This window comes from Hippichthys cyanospilos, chromosome 9 (assembly GCF_059441005.1).
Source record: "Hippichthys cyanospilos isolate Australia breed blue-spotted pipefish chromosome 9, RoL_Hcya_1.0, whole genome shotgun sequence".
Taxonomy (NCBI): domain Eukaryota; kingdom Metazoa; phylum Chordata; class Actinopteri; order Syngnathiformes; family Syngnathidae; genus Hippichthys; species Hippichthys cyanospilos.
In genome coordinates this window covers 13,818,241-13,836,407 of record NC_142377.1, presented here as the reverse complement: position 1 = coordinate 13,836,407, position 18,167 = coordinate 13,818,241, and the positions used below count along the sequence as shown (strand labels likewise).

General features: G+C 40.6%; 1 protein-coding gene across 2 annotated transcripts in view; it reads left to right on the top strand.

The window, feature by feature from the left end:
• mapkapk2a (MAPK activated protein kinase 2a) overlaps positions 1–18,167 on the top strand; it is a 28,032-nt gene that overhangs the window by 1,627 nt on the left and 8,238 nt on the right. Inside the window, exon 1 of one of the 2 annotated variants that reach the window (XM_088424320.1) lies at positions 15,439–16,202. The exons of the other annotated variant lie outside the window; for it this stretch is intronic. Coding sequence (XP_088280446.1) covers positions 15,963–16,202 — 240 coding nt within the window. The 5' untranslated portion in view covers positions 15,439–15,962. Of the gene's footprint in view, positions 1–15,438; positions 16,203–18,167 lie in introns of those variants that run through there. 2 annotated transcript variants of the gene reach the window in all.

The following is an 18,167-nucleotide window of genomic DNA, read 5'->3' as shown; positions in this document are numbered from 1 at the left end:
GCAGGAAAGCTCAGAGAAAGGGAGTAAGTGCAGAAAGCCACCTTTTAATTAAACAAGAAGGCAACCAAGCTGTGGGAAAAACAGGACAGCAAAAACTTCTAAATCAGGCGGGCAGGTTAACTTGATAAAAATCCAACAAACACGGAAATAAAACAGGGAACTACATACACTTAAAACTAACAAGACAACCAGGAACACCTGGGCAAGAAACAATTGGAGCATGGAGCTGATTGGCAGACACAAAGGAAACAAATAAACAAGACATTGGCACAAGGTGAGCTGTAACTTAAAAACATAAAAAAAAACTCCAATAAACCAGAACCAAAAATACCAACCAAAAACACAACAAACACCACCCAGAACATAAACACAATGTGACTAATGCCAATGCCAGTAAAATGCACAAAGAGCTAAGCATAAAAGCTGAAAAATGCACATCACCTGTATCAATTGTTTATTCATTCCTCATATCATATACAGTACTGTATATATTTTAATTACAGACCACAGTTACTTGTTACCAGTGGTGTAGAATCAAACAAGCACAATTCAAGAACAGAAAACCGATGACTCACTTTTGACTAGGCTTATCAAGCTCCTCAATTCTTACATGTACGTGCTATGACTGAGTTTTGACTTGTCAAACGGGTTTTGTCAAAGCCAGCCTGCCCTCCATCTGCAAGCGTTCAGGTTTTTGGAATCTACCTACGAGCGACAGCCTGCTCCAGTTACACACCATATCCCGTAAAGGTTGAGTCCTCCGTGTTTACATGCAGGCTGCTGCGGCCCTGGGGGAGGAAACAGTTTGTCATATGCGCGGCAACCAGTCGAGCAACGTTACCTTCATCACGGCCAGGCGCTGTTTCTGGATGCTTGTTGGGAGGGGGATTTTGACAAGCTGCTTAATCATCCAGACATCATTTTCTTAGGTCATGTCAGTAGTTGCATCAGTGCATCAGTGATTCTCCCTTAGCACCATTTACGTAGGGCCTTCATTCATATTAGCGTGCTAATAAAAGAAAGTAATTTTCCACCCAGATGTAACTTGAATGGATACAACTGCTCAGGCTTTCATCAAGAATTTTAGAGGGCCATAATCTATTTATTATACAGTCGTGCTTGGCCTCAGTTGGTTTGCATTTGATCTGGAGGTTAGCCTAGATGACCTTGGGCTTATGCTTCAACAGTTTTTCCCCTAGCTGCAGGGAATGACCGCCACCCCAAAAAAGGTGGCATTTTGTTCAACCAAAAAAGTATAGTACGTCCGCCTCACAGCTAAAGGAACCCGAGTTCCAATCCACCTGGTTCCGGGTTTCCTGTGTGGAATTTGCATGTTCTTCCCGAGCCTGCGTGGGTTCTCTCTGGGCACTCCGGCTTCCTCCCGCACTCCAAAAACATGCACGGCAGGTGTCAGCAAACCTGCGACCCTTGTGAGGATAAGCGACTATAGAAAATGGATGGATCAATATTCCTTTTGATATACTGTATTTCTGAGTACAAGTTGAGTTTTTTTTCCTACATTTTCAACCCCATATTAGGGGGCATAACTCATCCAACCATTCTTTTTCCAACCAACGCAGGATGTTTAATCCCTGTGTTATACTCACCCAAATTGAAGTTAAAAAGGGGAGGGGGTGGTCGACGTCCTTGGAGAAATACGGAATGTTAGCATTTATAAATTGACAGAAAGCACTCATGTCTTAGATTTATATATAACGTTCCATGCGTTGATGGACGTTTTTTCTATCCGAGTTTCAAATATCCGATTGAGTCCGACTGGTGATGCGGGGGGTCATAATGACCAATGATAACATAATACAGCTCAACACCAATAAAACAAATAAATAGTTGCTCTTTTTTTTTTTTCCAAGTCATATTGCTAAATGAAAAGTAAAATGACCCAGCAGGTTTGACCATTTACTGGGCAGTAAATGGCCAGTAGTGCAATGAAATACGCGGGGAAAAAATGCTGCCTGACGATCTTCTCCATTATTGTAATGCAGCCAAATGTTGTGAGAAGGCCGATCGTTGCTTCAAAATAATGTATGATGGAAACAACCTTTATACGCTTTTATTTTGAAGTTCCTGCCAGAAGCAACAGTCAACTTGATCATCTTTTCCTCACATAGCAGATCCTAATGTAAACAACTGTTTTTTTTTTTTTTTAAATAATCAAAATTGCATAGAAAAGTAGTCTTTTTAATGTAAACATAATAGAATTTTAATGTTTTTCTGAGATTGATCAAAAATATTTGGACACTTGAACTATTTGCTGTTAAAATTTCTTGTTGTCTAAATACTTTTGTACACTATCTGTGGCTATATCACGTGCAGCCAAGTGTATTCCGGCGCCATTCCTCAGCCTGTGCAGAACAAAGTCAACTATTATCTAAAAATACACACAGTTAAAGCTAAAACATCTGGCGACTGTTAAGTTGGAGCAAACAGTCTCTAAAACCTAAATGGAAAGGGACCCTATTTAACTATATACTGTTTGGTTGTATAAAACAAACAAACAAACAAACTGCATTTCTCTCTACAGAGGTTTTTTTTTTTTTTTATCAAGTAAAAGAAGATTAGGTCAATCCCATTACATACCAACCCCATCACCTTTCTGACCATATGCTCACCTGTCACCATTTGGCATACTGACTTGCACTTTAATCCTACCTCTGTCATAGCTGGGGACAAACAAATAAAAGAATGCAGTAGCAGGAATGAGCGTGATGTCACTGTTTTTGCAAGTGCCTCAAAATAATACACAATGGACACCATCCGTCCCATGACATTGGTTGACTTCCAAGTTTTTTTCCCCCATTGGAAATATCTTAAAGACACTATAATCATCATGGCAAAAAATATTGATTCAACTCATTATTTTTGAATTATTTCTACATTTTAAACAGTTCCCAGTTGTAATAGCTTCTGTGATGCATTTTTTGTCATCTTTCTTAAAGGTCAAGAATTTCGCAACACTTTACATGCAGTTATTTACGCTTTACATAACTCACAAAAATGACAAACGGGTCAGCTCTCCTCCAAAACAACGCCAAGCTTTTCTTACTATGCTGACCAGGGGGCGGAACCAGGGGGTTGCACAAGGCAAGTGGCTTCTACTTGCGGCAAGCGTTCATGTAAATAAAATGCTACGGAATTATGAGTGCAAACTATTGGAAATAAATTAGTATAATTTTATGGAACAAGTAATTAAAATACAGGCTGTAAATATAGGTCAGTGCTTCTGATATAGTTGAGGCTGGCCAAGAAGGTCCGGTTTGTTCCAGTGTTTGGATTGCAGCTCAACCTCGCTAATGTTCTCCCCCTATTTCCACCTTTAGAGCGCATGCAATGCAGTCACGCCCACACAAATATAATAAACTCACAAAGTCCCAGGTCACCGAGTACATACGGTACACACGTACACACTCGAGAGAGATGTGTGGCTCTTCTGGCTGTGGACCACAGGGACAGCTGACCCTGGCAGTCCATGGACGAAACAGGACATGCTACGTGCTACATTAGCTCGCCAGCCCTTTTTCCCCACCAAGCGCATGCACATCTCCGGACACATGTCCCCACATGCTACACATCAGACTGCGGCCTACTCCATCGTTGTGCATCGTACGATGACACAGCTGCGCTCACACGCGCAGCTGAGCACGTCTTTACAAGTTAAACCCCGTCATACATTCGGGCTGTCCTGAGACCGTTTGGCAACTCAACCCAACGCTATTCATCATTCCCCACAGAATGCCGGTAAGAGATGGAGCTGTGGACACGTGCAAGGGCTTGAGAAGGAGGGCTTACTGTATTTACAGGTGGTGAAAAATACAGCTCTGCTCATATATTGCATTAGGCCTGTAATTAGGTTCTTAGTTCCTCCCGCCTTGTTTACGTGACCTGGCTGGGTCACAGTTAGGACCGGAATAGAAGGTGACTCATCTGCCGTCTTCACAGATGAATCTGACTGTCTGTCTTTTTTACTATATATAACTCGATATACAGTATGTGTGCGTAATGTGTTTTTCAAGAGTTATCTTTCCAGTCCTCCTTATAGACCCAAGGTGGAATGTCCCCATGGCAACACATGAAAGACAACCCAACATCATTACTTCTCAAATTTAGCATAGTTATTGCGATACAGATTGCGATACAGCTGCTCATTAGCTTGCTTAAAGTGACAGTGTGTAAGATTTAGATTTAGATTTTTTCATTCAAAGGGAATACATTCAATTTAAAATTAATTGTGTATTTTCAAAAACTTGTCAATGAATGTGTTCTTATAGTGACCAACCGTATGTTCTTAATATAATCGTAGGTCTAGTTATCATTAAATTATATTACATTGGGGGTGGCATTGGAGGCGGCCATGTTTGTAATAGCTACGGACAATGGTAAATGCAGCGCCTGAAGCACCAACTGCGGTCTGTAATGAAAAACGGTCTAAATCTTACACACTATCCCTTTAAATCCCACAAATAAGTAGTTAGTAAATATCGTAAGGTTCTCTTGTAAACCACCTTGCAGCACAGTTTAAACTAGTCCACGCAGCTAAATCACCAGCGAATGACAGATGAAGGGAGATGGCGTATATGTTGCATTTTATTTTTGTCTTTTCCAATTTCATCCAAATTGGAAGAAAATTCTCGTGCACCGTCAGTTCTCGCATTAGATGAGGCTTAAGTTGGTATCACATGTTTTGTCGCAATGTCTCTTCTTGGAACGACTTCAGTTTATGTAGCTGTTATGACAGCACAAGCTAAGAATTCTGGAAAATCAAATTTTATGCCTGTTGGTCAACAAGAGCGGCTCTGTATGCTGTGCTCAGCTCATTTTGCACATTTCAAAACAGCTCCACTTGCACTAGACATTTTTTGTTTTTATTTATTTATTTTTTATGTCAAGCTAATAAACTCTTCTATTATGTTTTTTTCAGCAAGAAACCGCAATAAAGTCCCTGGGTCACATTGACCCGAGGCGTGTTTAGCCCTCCAAATGTGGCAGAAATACATGAAATCCAAAATAGTAATGTTGTTTTAACAAGTCTGATATGTTCAATTTTCATAGGAATCAATAATCTCTCTGGGTCAATATGACCCGCAGCTTTGTTCATTGATCCAAAAGTGTGTGTGTGTGTGTGTGTGTGCGTGTGTTTGTGTGTGTGTAATGTTACCATTTACTATATACTGTACTATTTTTCCTCAATAATTGCAGTAGTATTTCTGGGTCACTTTGAGCCATGTTTGGCTTAATTAAGACAAATGGCAGACATTTTAGAATGCACTTACAATGACATTTTTAATCGGATATGTTATTAACCAAGCAGAGGTCTTGTGCCAGAAAAAAAATACATTCAGCATTTACTGTAACGTTCAAATGGGACAGTTTGACCCACAGTATAAGAGGAGGGGTACAGTAAATCAAGGTTCAAGATGTAATGCTGTTATACTACTGACATTGTAGTTAATGGTCATAATTGTTGGACTAGGTCGCACCAGGGATGTCAAAATCTTATTTGCATATTGTTAAATATTTGTTAAATATAATCATATCTAATCAAGAATGCTATAGTCTTTTTTTCCCCAATTTTCAGGAATGTGGCAAAATCTGTGGACATTCTGGTTTCACACAAACTTTGCTCCATCTTTTTCCTATCAGGGTACATTGCACTGGTGTCCATAATGTTGTGTCAAGTGGGTAAGACTATATTTGCATGTCTCATTGGCCTTATTCTCGCCAGTGTCCCGTTTTCGTTCTTTCATCCCTGTCTCCCTCACAGCAGCTGCTGGCTGAATTGTTGTGCTGAGAGCTTTTTCCATGTCAGAGTTTGGAGGGTTACTTTCCGCCTGCCCGTGACGGGAAACACGCTGACCTACTGAAGTGAGAGCCAAAATGAAGATCGTATTTTACATTGTGACCCTCCCGCTAGAGCACTCCTACGCTGTAGTACACTTAAAGGGGACCTTTGAATACAGCCCATCAGGCCAGCATCAATAATTCAGTGATTCTGCTGTTCATGTGTTAGTGCTGGCTGAACATGGAACATCGGTGCTATATTAGGAGTAGGTTAATGGTGTCAGGACATAATGGAATGCTTTGTGGGACCACAGAAAAAGCTCTGTGTTGTATGTGGCAAGTTTCCAGAAATAATAGAAAATATGCTGTTGTGAAATTGATTTTTTTGAGGTGTAATTTTTATACTTTGAGGATTACTGGGCACGTGTTTTGCCGAAGGCAACAATTTAGCATAAAGCCAAGACTTAGTTAAGACGTACACACACAACTTGTGCGCCATAGAGCAAAGGCCTCTGAGGAAGTCAACCATGGTCATAAATCAACAGTGATCTTTCCATATCTACGGAATCGTGGAGCTGTCATTGTGGAGTAAACTCATTTGAACATGCAACCATGTATTTACAAATATTTTCCAAATCAAACCTGTTACCATCGCAAACGTTTTTGGATTATACAGTTTCCCATAAACTTTTACAATAAATGATAGTATTGTTTGTTGTTTTTTTTTCATCATATGCTTTGCCTTTTTTGTATGCTGGTTACCCTTACCCTTACCCTTACCCATGCCAAAACGTGACAAAATCAGCAAATGTTGACTTTTTTAGAGGATTTATACAAGTCCATACCCCCTCATCCCCCCCTTCCCAAGGCGCATCCCACTATTTGAGACAGGTATGAACATACAGCGTAGCGATTTCAAGATTGTAATCTCTTTGCTTTATCCGTGTTTTCTCCTGTTTTAGTTTTCAATTAACCATTTCTCATTTTTGGTTTCGGACAAACATTTCCATTTCGGTGCATCTCTAAAAAAATAGTAAATTGCAAGATGTTTAGGGTTAGCAGAGACATTAATTGGGGTTATATTAAATTATCAGCGGAGTCATTGTTGGTAAAAATAAATCAATGAATACATAAATAAAATAAAAAAACTAACATGCAATGTAATTACTTTGCTAAATATATATTTGCATTAATTATAGATTTTTGTTGGCGAAAATCATGCTAGTCTGTGTAGTCTCTGACTGCGTTAGCTAGCCAGGTTCAGGAGTTCATTACTAATCCCGTCCATGGTGAAATGCACACGAGAAACGTGATGCGTTCAATGTTGTATATTTTAGCGGACATAGACTAAGGGCAACGTACACTAAATGATGTCTATTTCTGTCCCACGTGAAAATGACTCCAGATCACATCAGCATGTGTGTCCTATACGCACAAACTCTATATAGACCGAATGCATGCGCAGATGATATTTATACACAACAACAAGCAGTGGTCATAATGCGCAGCGGGTCGTGATCTCGACTCGAGGGTACGACAGTATGTGTTTAAGGACAAGCCTCCGCAAATGGAAAGCCACACCAGAGGGGCCTGCTGGTGTGCGGGTCATATGTCCGTACAAGGACATAGTCAAGGCAGAGGGCCTTCATACCAACCCTGCACACATGTCTGTGAGGGTGTGTGCAACTGCGGCAATGATGGGAGGGAGATGGGAGGCAGTGCCAGCTGGGCAGCTTAAAAATAGCTGCCGAGTACGGGATTGCGACTGCACGGGAATCTTAGAACACATGGCCGCTCGTCCAGTTGTAATTCCGCGCAGGTTTCACTGGGCTAAGTGACGAGTGACGAGCCGAGGGAGGAGGATGATTAAACCCGGTTGCCTCACAGCGTCTGCGGGATTTTGCAAGAAGTCTGCGCTTTGCAGCGTCACGGATATGACAAGCGGGGCCGCCTTCCAGGCGTCACCCGGCCAGTAAATACAAGCGTTCTGCGCTGAGGATGATGGCTTGATATGTTGGGCCAGTGGGGCAGTAGGTTGAGTGTACGGAAGGTGAAACGTGATGGGGATCAGACTGGTAGGATTAAAGAGCGCTGGACTGACCTCAACTAATGCACACAGGAGAGGGGAAGGGATGAGGAACCGAGGGGAAGCTGCTCACAAGAGAACAGCTGCTCACTGAGAAGTCAGCGCAATGTGCCCATACTCAAATAAATAAAAGCAAACGGGCAACAAACTACATGCACATTGGGTCAAAACTGACAAAGAAATGCAGGAGTGATTTCATGAAGGATAATCTCAGGCACAAAGTGGCTCTTTCACCTCACATAATCTCCGTTTGGATTAGGATGGATTATTGGATTACAAGGGTCTCCCCAGGGGAGGGACATAGATAGACGACAAAAGAAAATAGCTGAAACTTGAACTCGCAAGATCAGGGGAATCATCCATTTTTAAACTACACCAGTTAAATATGACAAATGACAAATGAGTGTTTTTTAAATCATCGCTTGAACGCATATTGATGTGTCGTGTGATATTTCAACACGTATTTGGTCATTTTATGTGGTGTTGTCACAAAACATTTCCCAAGTTTTAAACTGTAAATCATGCGTCATTTTGACCAGAATACTAATTTAGCAGAGCATAGTTCACTCAACTAAAAAATAAATAAGTATACATTTTTATCCTTTTGTGGCATTGCATACTTGTTGTTTAGTTGTTGGTTTTCTACATTTAACAATTGTAAATAGTAATTGTATAATTTGTGAAAAATTATTTTGCAATACATTTTTACAATGTAATGTAATGGATGACATATTTCATCGAATAATTAATCATTTTATTAATTGTGTCAACCTCATCCTCAAATCTAAAAATATTCAAGAGTAACAGTCCAGGTAAACAAAATAAATAATGCCCATCAATCTCAATAAATAGTAACATTGTGTACATAAATGATCAATTATTGAATATTGATAGTGTTTTTTTCTAAACTTGAAATGCAGGTCCATCCATCCGTTTTCTTAGCTGGGCGAGGTATACCTTGAACTGGTTGCCACACATGGACGAACAAACATAAACAGTTTTTTTTTTTTTTTTTAATTACTGGTTTGGTTCATCACATTAGAAAATATGCTTATATTTTTCATCCATCCACTTTCTAGAGCCGCTTATCTTCACTAGGGTCGCAGGCTTGCTCGTGCCTATCTCAGCTTTTTTAGGGCAGTAGGCAGGGGACATGCTGGACTGGTTGGCAGCCAATTGCAGGGCACAGAAGGACGAGCAACCGTTCACGCAACCAATCGCACCTAAGGACAATTTAGAGTACGGTACCCAATACACCTGCCATGCATGTTTTTGGATGTGGAAGGAAGCCAAACTGCCCCGAGAACCCACACGGGCACACGGCGGAACATGCAAGCTCCACACAGGGAGGCCAGAACGAGCTGGAATTGACTTTGAGACTCTTAACTTTGAGACGGACTTGCTAACCACTCACCCACCAGACCGCTCCTAAAATGTTGATAGTTGTTTTCCACAGTAACAGCTGGAAGTAAAAACCTTAATTTTGAAATAACGCTCCAGTAATCAGTTTGTTTTCATAATAAATTACATAAGAGTTTGAAATTCCAAAGACTTCGATAGTTTTATTTCATTCTTCATTCTTTGTCAATCAATCGTTGCACCTCTAATATATACAATGGTGTTCTACATAAAGTGTAAAGCCATGGTTCAGATTAGAATATCAGAGTGTCGCTGTTGGTGGTAGGCCATCATGAAGGCCTGCAGCCTGACAGCTTGTATGTTTGTCAGCTGTGCAAGTAGCTTAACACACACTTAAATGTGTCAGTTTATGAGAGTGTGTCCTCTCCCCAAGACTAGTAGGTCAGCGGCCCAGAGTGAATCATGGAGAGAAAAGGGCCTCATAACATTGTCGCGTCTGTGGGGAAAGCCGTCGTGAGCCAAAGTCCCGATAACTGCAAAGGCTCTCTCTGTGCAGGAGAAGTGGAGCATGGTCAGCAGAATGTGACGTCGCAAGTGAACAAGAAGCGAATAGGCGCGTAGGAGTGTGTTTACTAACAGCATGAAATGAAGGCATTCTTGTCAGATGAGAATGACCGAAGATGGCTGGCTAAAGAAGTAGGCTAAATGATTGTCTCTTGTTATCAAAAGCCCTCTTGTGTTATGGAGGGTAATAAGGGCCACAGGAATGGCCATGTGACTAAAACGTGACAGCGACTGCTCAAACGTACGTTAGCAAACTGTTGCCCTACTGACCTGAAAACGAATATCGTGAGGGAGGGGGTATTTTTAGGGAGTTGTGCAGCATTTTTTTTTCTTTTTCCCCCCTCATCAAAAATTTCAGTTGGTTGCACTTTACATTGGGTGTCCCAGGCATGTTTCAACCTGTGGTCCAAGCTGAATGAAAGGATTCTCGTGGTGGTCACGTGCTTGCTGGTCGCTCATTTCATGGATGACAAAACTTGTGCCCTTTGTGTCCATGCATGTGCTGAGTTTGTTGCATTGTGCACTTTTTCTGTTCAAGGTGCAGGCCTTTTCTGTTTGGCTTGTGCAGGTGCAGCTTACCCATCACCCTGTGAGGATAAGCAGCACAGAAAATAAATGGCTGGATGCGTTGAAAATACCTTCAAGCACATTAGCAGTTTTTCCCTGTGGTACTGACACGTGCAAGCGTTTTATTGTTTTAGGATTTGGCCTTCATTATTCCAATATGTTCGATTAATTAAACATTCTTTATGAGTCATTTTTATGGTTTCATTTAGAACTGTCACTATTTAATATTTTTTAATTTTTTTTATTCTATTGATTGTTTGATTAATAATCGTATAATCGAGTGAAATTTCATTTGCATCAAAGTATAATGAAAAACCAAATTTTCCGAATTACTGTTCATTTTAGTATCATATAATGGAAGTAACAACAACTGAGCAATGCAACAATTAAGCAATGCAAAAAAGGGACACTGTGATATCTTTGCTCAAAGTTATACCATCAGAATCTATTATTGGCCCACGCTTAACTAACTTTTACCAAACAAAAAATATGGAGCCCATTAAAATTACTCTGCTTTAAAGACTGAACAATAACAGTCAGAGCCAAAGTATGCAGTTTTATTTCATCTTCATCTTTTACAGAACTGTGCAGGATGCTTGCTTGTCCGTTTCTGACACCAATTGTCTGACATGAGACAATGTGCAAAAAAAAAGGTTTGGTCAAGCATTTTCATTTCTATGCATCATTAGAGAATACTACATATTTTTCTCATCATTTGCTTCAAATAATTCCTATTCTGAAATTAATCTAACTTTTCACCAACTGTCAACTTTGAAACCGTGACAAAAATATTGCATTTTAAATGTGATTTGACTTTGGAATTTCCGGATCTGTGTTTGTGGAGGGTTCTGCGGCCGGGCCCGCTATTTTCTTGGGTGTGTGTCACTAGCCTTGTGGAAACTTTGTGTGTATATGTAAAACCTGCAAGTATCCGGTCTTTGACAATAGTGAGTATGGCCACAGCACACGTCGCATTACTGGAAAGTTATGGCTAGCTTTTTTCTTTCTTTCTTTTTTTTTTTTTACTGTTAGCTGATGTCTTGAAGAAGCGCGAATAAATGAGAGCCAAATAGTACGCAAATAAACCGACACATAAACAGCAACACAGACTGACATTTTGTTCCAGTTTTTTTCTAAGGTCGTGTTGTGTATACAAATACATTTCAGTGGCTGAAGGGAGAAGACGAAGGCAGCCTTAAATGAGCTCACATGTAAATATAGGTTTTTGGTCTTCTACATAGCAATTAGAGAGCGATGGCGAGACAAAGAGGGAGCCAGAGATCATAGCTGGGGGGGGATCATGAGGGGATATGTGTGCCTACGTGCATCAGAGGGGTGAACCGGTTCAGAAGGTCCCATGCTGGCCAGGGGGGCTCGCAAGTGTTCAGGTGCTAGAATCCTCCAGCAGAGCCAACACTGACCATGGGTCTATATCAAGAGCTGGCTTGGGTTTCAAGCCCATGCGCTGATGGAAGATTATTCTAAGAAATCGCCGGGAATAACCGCTCCAAATTGACTCTGGCTAATGAGGAGCGGAAGGTATAGAGAGATGATAGATATGTGGCTATGCCTCGACTGCCCTTGGAGAGTGTCTTCCATGCAGGTTTTCGAAGAGAGAGAGCCAGGGAGACAGAGAGAGAGGAAGAGAGAGAGAGAGAACAAAAACCTGGGAACCATTGCAGAGGAAAAAATGAAAATGTCAGCATTCCAAAATTCTGCAGCTCTGTGCACAGGCCACACATTCCTTGTGCTTCAGAGGACAAATAGTCCAGCAGCTACGCAAGGGAATCATAACAGTATTTAAAAGTTGACTGCTTTCATGAAATACTTTCTAAATTTGCCATGGGGAGGAACTCGTTGATGAACAAAGTGTACCGACCGAAATGTCCACCTGCGGCTATTGAGGTATCATCGCGGCTCCATAACTGGTGTTAATTCATCGGCACAAAGCTGTGAAAGCTCAGTCAACACACTCACATTTCAGAGATCCCTCACAATAGTTGTATGTGTGTGTGTGTACACGTGTGTGTATGGCCATGAACAGGGGTGAGGACACATGAGACATTTTCTTACATAACGATGAAAAACAATACCAGACTGAGCCATATCATTATTATAGTAGCGTAGAACCTGCGACATCAAGATTGACACTTCGATGAGACTGGAAGGGAATGATTTTTGCAATATAATTTAACAACACAACTTCAAATGTCTGTTAAAGATTCATAATGTCAAATCATCTCAAATTCCCACAGCCATGTTTTGAAATTCAAATTCAGATGCAGGCCTTTTGAGTCATTTACATACAGTAGCCGACACTTGGGTACATAATATGGGCTCCATCAAGGATCAATTATATGAAAAATAACAATCACTACATTTCATTGGTTTATTAAGTAGTTTACTGTCATTGATGGATGACAATTATCCATTTTTTACTTAGCAGGCAGTCACTGTCATTGACAGCTACAGTGCATATTCTCCTGAGACACAGCCTATCCAATTGTGTCCCCTGCTGTGTCAGTTGTGTCTCATCAAGACGGCAAAGTTAATTGCATCCCATCCAAACACATGGCATCATTGGAAACGACAGGGCGTTACAACAGTAGTTCAAATGCGTGAAAAGATATAGACAAAGAAAAACAAACGTTGACGACGATGGACATAAATGAAAAGGCTGGGTAGGATAAGACAAACATCTATTTTAAATGGGCAACGTTATTTGCTTTTTATTTTTTATGAGATATTACAATCTTTCTCTGGGAGTTCTGAGCTCCTTATTGTGTGCCACTAATGTTGGATTGAACACATTTGGTGGCGTCAAACTGGGTGGATTTTATGCAGTGCTTTAAGATGTGTAAGATTTATAGCGTTTTTTAATTAAAAAGTGATGATAAATTTCCAAAATTTGCAAATAAATGTGTTCTCAATGATCAACAATATGTTTTAAATATAATTGTAGGTCTAGCTATCGTTAACTTGTATTACATGTGGGGTGGCACTCCTCCCAAGGCTGGCATGTCTGTTATAGCTACGGACAATGGTAAATTCAGCACCTCCTGCTGTCCGTAATGAAAAACGATCTAAATCTTACACATTGTCCCTTTAAGTGGGCCAGTACGCAGCAGTATTGCCTACCAGCACTTCTCAATTTTAGCCTCTAGCATACCGGTACTTATTACAACGTACTGGGACGTCACATGAGCCCACTTAATACATGTTCTTGTTAGATTTATCTCTTGCAATTTGTGATACTATTATTGTTCCGGGAAATCGGGTCCTCAAAAACAACAAAAAAGATAATTACATGTAAAAAAAACGGACTAATTCATGTCATTAAAGGATAGGGCACGAACGAACGGAAGTGATGACGTCTGGTGATGTGCACGAGACCTTTCCAGTGCAGGCAGAATTTATTCATGATCTACTATAGATTAAATAATTGACTTTATGTTATCAACTGGCCAATTTACTTGGCAACAGTCGAATAAAGGGAGTACAGGTGTTGCACTGATTGCACATCAAACTCCTGTAACTTACGTCATACGTTTATTATTAAGAGTCGCAAAATACCCAGTAAAGCATCTGAGCGGGTTGACACTAAATATTGCATTCTCAGCACAAGTGTCAGTGCTGATGCAATAGTGAAATCGATGGTCTGACAGGAAGGCCAGAACCTCACATCTGTGAAGCAGACGTGCTAACCATACTACCAACTTTGTGACTACTACTATCGCAGTCACCATGGTGGTCGTCGCCCGTCAAAACCATAAAACGGAACGAACGAATCATAGACGTTTATTATAAACGCTTTAAATGTCATCCAAGCATCACGGCTTTTGTTCAGATCAACTACTGTGACAGGTCTGACATCTAGCGGTTAGAATGAGAACTGCAGTTGCGATTGCCGCTGGGTTCATTACTATAAAAACGAGATTAAGTGGATTTTAGAGTATTTATTCCATTCTCTTGATATTGATCTCAAGGACCATGTACGTCCCTTTTCCTCATAAGGAGGAATATTCAGTGTACTGGTTCTAAGTAGGGCACACAAGCAGTAATGTTTTTTCACTTTTGGATGAGTTTTTTGCAAAGTAATGGGACAACTTTGTTTTAAAAGTAGGGCAACTCATGTAACTCGTAATTTTGCAGCGCGGCAAAATTACTTGCGGGTAATTTGGTGCTGTAATTGGGCTCAGGGGGCTCTGAGCACGTGCCCCATGCCTATAAGTGGGCCTATAAGTATTATTACTAGTATACTACTTACTAGTATCATTGGTTTACTATCCATCTAACGTCTGTTCCACTTATTCTAACTGGGTACACATGAAGACTGGCGGCTGGACTCGGACCTCAGAACTATGAGATTCATCTGCCATGCCACCATTAGTTAATGTGCGAGGTGTAATTGCATACAAATGTGTGAACAGCGGATTTACTAGGGAAAATATTATGGTACGAGTAAGGCGGTGGTTTTACTATTGCACCTTTGTAGTTTTTCGACAAGCGTGGGATTGTTTCATTCTGTGAGACTAAAATAAGCTTGTACCGGAACATAGAGCTTAACCTAGATATCAAATATATTAAATAAATGTTTGAACCAAATACGAAGTTGACACTAAAAAATGTATTTAAAAAAATACTGTTGTTGTCCATTAGGGAACATGGTGTAGGTACAATGCATTTGCCACCTTGGGGTGCCCGTGGGGCTGGGCTGGCTGGTTATAGAGATTACCAGCTCTATTTTTATCTTTCCAGCTTTTCCTATCAAAACAGTACAAGTGGCTCTTGAGTGAAACTCCCGTCGGTTCACACACACACAAAACAACAAACAAACGCTATGTTTAGGTAAAAGATTGCAATCCCATTTGAGTAAAAGTCTTATATCGTCCAATTTATCAACAGCGTCCAGTTAAACGCAGAATACCGAAAACACACTCCATTAAAATAATGTGAAAAAATAAGTCAAATACCGTTTGATTGTCTTCACCGACCCCCAGCTAACGACTGCGCTTCCCCTTTAAGGGCCGAAAACGAGACTATGACGTCACCAGTAAAACCTGCTCTGGCTGGATGTCTGACTGACTTGACTTGGCCCTCGGTTAAGTGAAGTGTTTTCCGTGCTGCTTATTGCTAACCTAACTTTCCTCAACTCTTCTGATTTTTGTTCGACGATAGCCACTTATCGGCACGCCCCTCTAAAACATTTTTTGGGATGTTTTAGGCGAAGGGAAAAGTTCATTGCGTGTTCTCGAAGGAACCGGTGTGTGGCGGCCAGGACCGGAGATGGATACGCTAACCGAGAGCTGACTTGTTAGCCGAAAAGTCAAAGGTCAAGAATAGGAGCGAATGGACATGCTAACGGCTAGCTAGTTTAGCATTCGATCGGCTAAGCAAGTGACTTTGTTAGCGTCCGACGAAAGCTGGCCGCGTTTTGCTTCCTCGGGCCTGGTTGCGACACCGCCAATAGTTTTGTCAAAAGGAAGCTAATCCAGGAAGAAGCCCCTGGCCTCGTAAACGGACTTTTACACACAGGCCGGACGGAGGAGTCGTGACACCAAAGGTTGTTGCTTCGCCTCAGACGAACACAATGCTATCTAACGCCCAGAACCAGCCGCTCTTTCCCAACCCAACCGGGCAACAGAATCCCGCCGGACAGCCGAACCCCGCGGGCCAGTTTCTCCCCTTCCTGAGCAGACCCACCTTACAGATAAAGAAGAACGCCATTATAGACGATTACAAGGTGACCAGTCAGGTGCTGGGGCTTGGGATCAATGGCAAGGTGCTGGAAATTTTCCAGAGGAAGACCGGGGACAAGTATGCACTCAAGGTAGGCTTTACTTTTGAACCGAATAACGATTCATCCGGTGGGGCCCATTGTCTCCCTTCTTGCTTCTTGCTCGGGCTGTCCCAACTTGCCGAAGGAAAATACTTTGTGATAACTACACAAGTCCAACGCATACTTCACTTGAGAACAAAATGAAGTTCTCTTAGCATTCGGAATTCCCAATTTGTGCGATTTCCTGCACAAAACGCGAATCAACCATTACTATGACATGATATGTACATGTCAGGTGTTTTCCGTGGTGAAATATTTCAAGTGGTGTACTTCCCTAAAACCTGCATACCCGTTTGTGACGCTCCTATTTAGGGAACCTCTGTTTGGTCAATGATTGATAGCCACATATTAAACTGATCCATTCATGGAATTTTTTTCTGATGTACTACAAAAGTTGCGCAATTTTGTCGCCATGTGAATCATATTGTGTAAAAATCCTGTGTGGTTATTCAAACAGAAATGCATAACTTAAATAAGTGGGTGACTGTTCCCCATATATGCTTTAAATGACATGCTGCTGCTCTCTTACGGCATGTTGTGGCTTTACTGTATACACTTGCCACCTGGTGACAGTCCGACAACATCCACTCTTCTTGTTGTTTCTCCAATATTTAATTGTTTAAAAAAATGTAGTATAATGCCTAGTATAATTTTTTTCAGTTTCAAAATGTTTTCTTTTTACTGAGTAGACTACAACAAAATTGTGAATTTAGTGTGCGAATGTGAAATAGAAGAGCAGAACTTTTTTTTCAGCTTTAGCTTAGCTCTCTCTTAATACTGATTAGTTCAACAAAATGCATACAGTCATTGTTAACATTGGTATATGGCTTTTTTTTTGAGTGTTCAAACCATTTTTGTCCTATCTGTCAATATTTTACTATTCTTTTTTGTTTGACTGGAAAACCAAAACATCCTCAAATGTGACTTGAATGTAATTGGAACGTCCTATTTTTTCTGTAGGGCTGCTGATATTTAGACTGAGTATTAATCAAATGTAATATAAATATATAATTTTTTTCTTGGTGAAATACAAACACAGATGACTAAAGAACACACTTTAACTTAACAGATGTCCAACTTGTGTAATTTTGGAGGGATAACATTTTCATTTAGTTAAATGTATACAGTACTCCGGTTTTACATCATTCTCTCCCCTTGCATTTTGATCAGGATGAAGTGACGTTAGAAGTGAAGTGACACATCAGAGACAGCCTGGTTTGTTCACGAAAGGGTTAAAAAGTATGAACTGCCACTCTCAGACTGTCAGCATCAAGCCATGCAGTCATCTGAATCTCTCGACAGCCGACAATTTATACTAGGGGCTGCGCTGAATGCTGGGAACAGGCACTGTACAATAAAATGCCAGTGTAATTAACCTTTTTTTTATAGTGTGCTGAATTGGATATTGAATAGGATTTTAAGACATGGTTGTTTGTATTACGTCGGGACACGTGATCTTCCTGCTGTAACAGGTTGTTTGGTATCGTCACCCATTGTTAAGCCGTTAAACACTATTCAGTATGATAACATTTATTTTAACGTCTCACCAAAAGTGTCGAGTTTTCCTTGTCAGTGCGTTCTTCAGTGTACTCCATTGAGAAATAACTGCCAAAAGAAAAAAGATCTTGTGTTTTGTAGGGAGGAGAAATCTTTTGGTATCCAAATCTTGCGATATGTTGTCACAGGAGTCTAAAATGTTGCCTTAGAGTTCTGCTTGAAAGTTTTTGAACCCCTCTAGACATTGTCACATGAAAATGTTTTTCTAAATTCCAAACAGTGCACATGTAGGTGCACACAGGTTTTTTTGTTACTTATTTCAAAACAAGTGGTTCAGTTCACAAAGTACAACTTTCATCTTGTAAAAGTGAACACTTTTATTAGTAACCAACACTTTTACTTTTAAAGCCATTACTTTGACCAAATGTGTTTTGTATCCATTAAGCAGACTATTGTGTC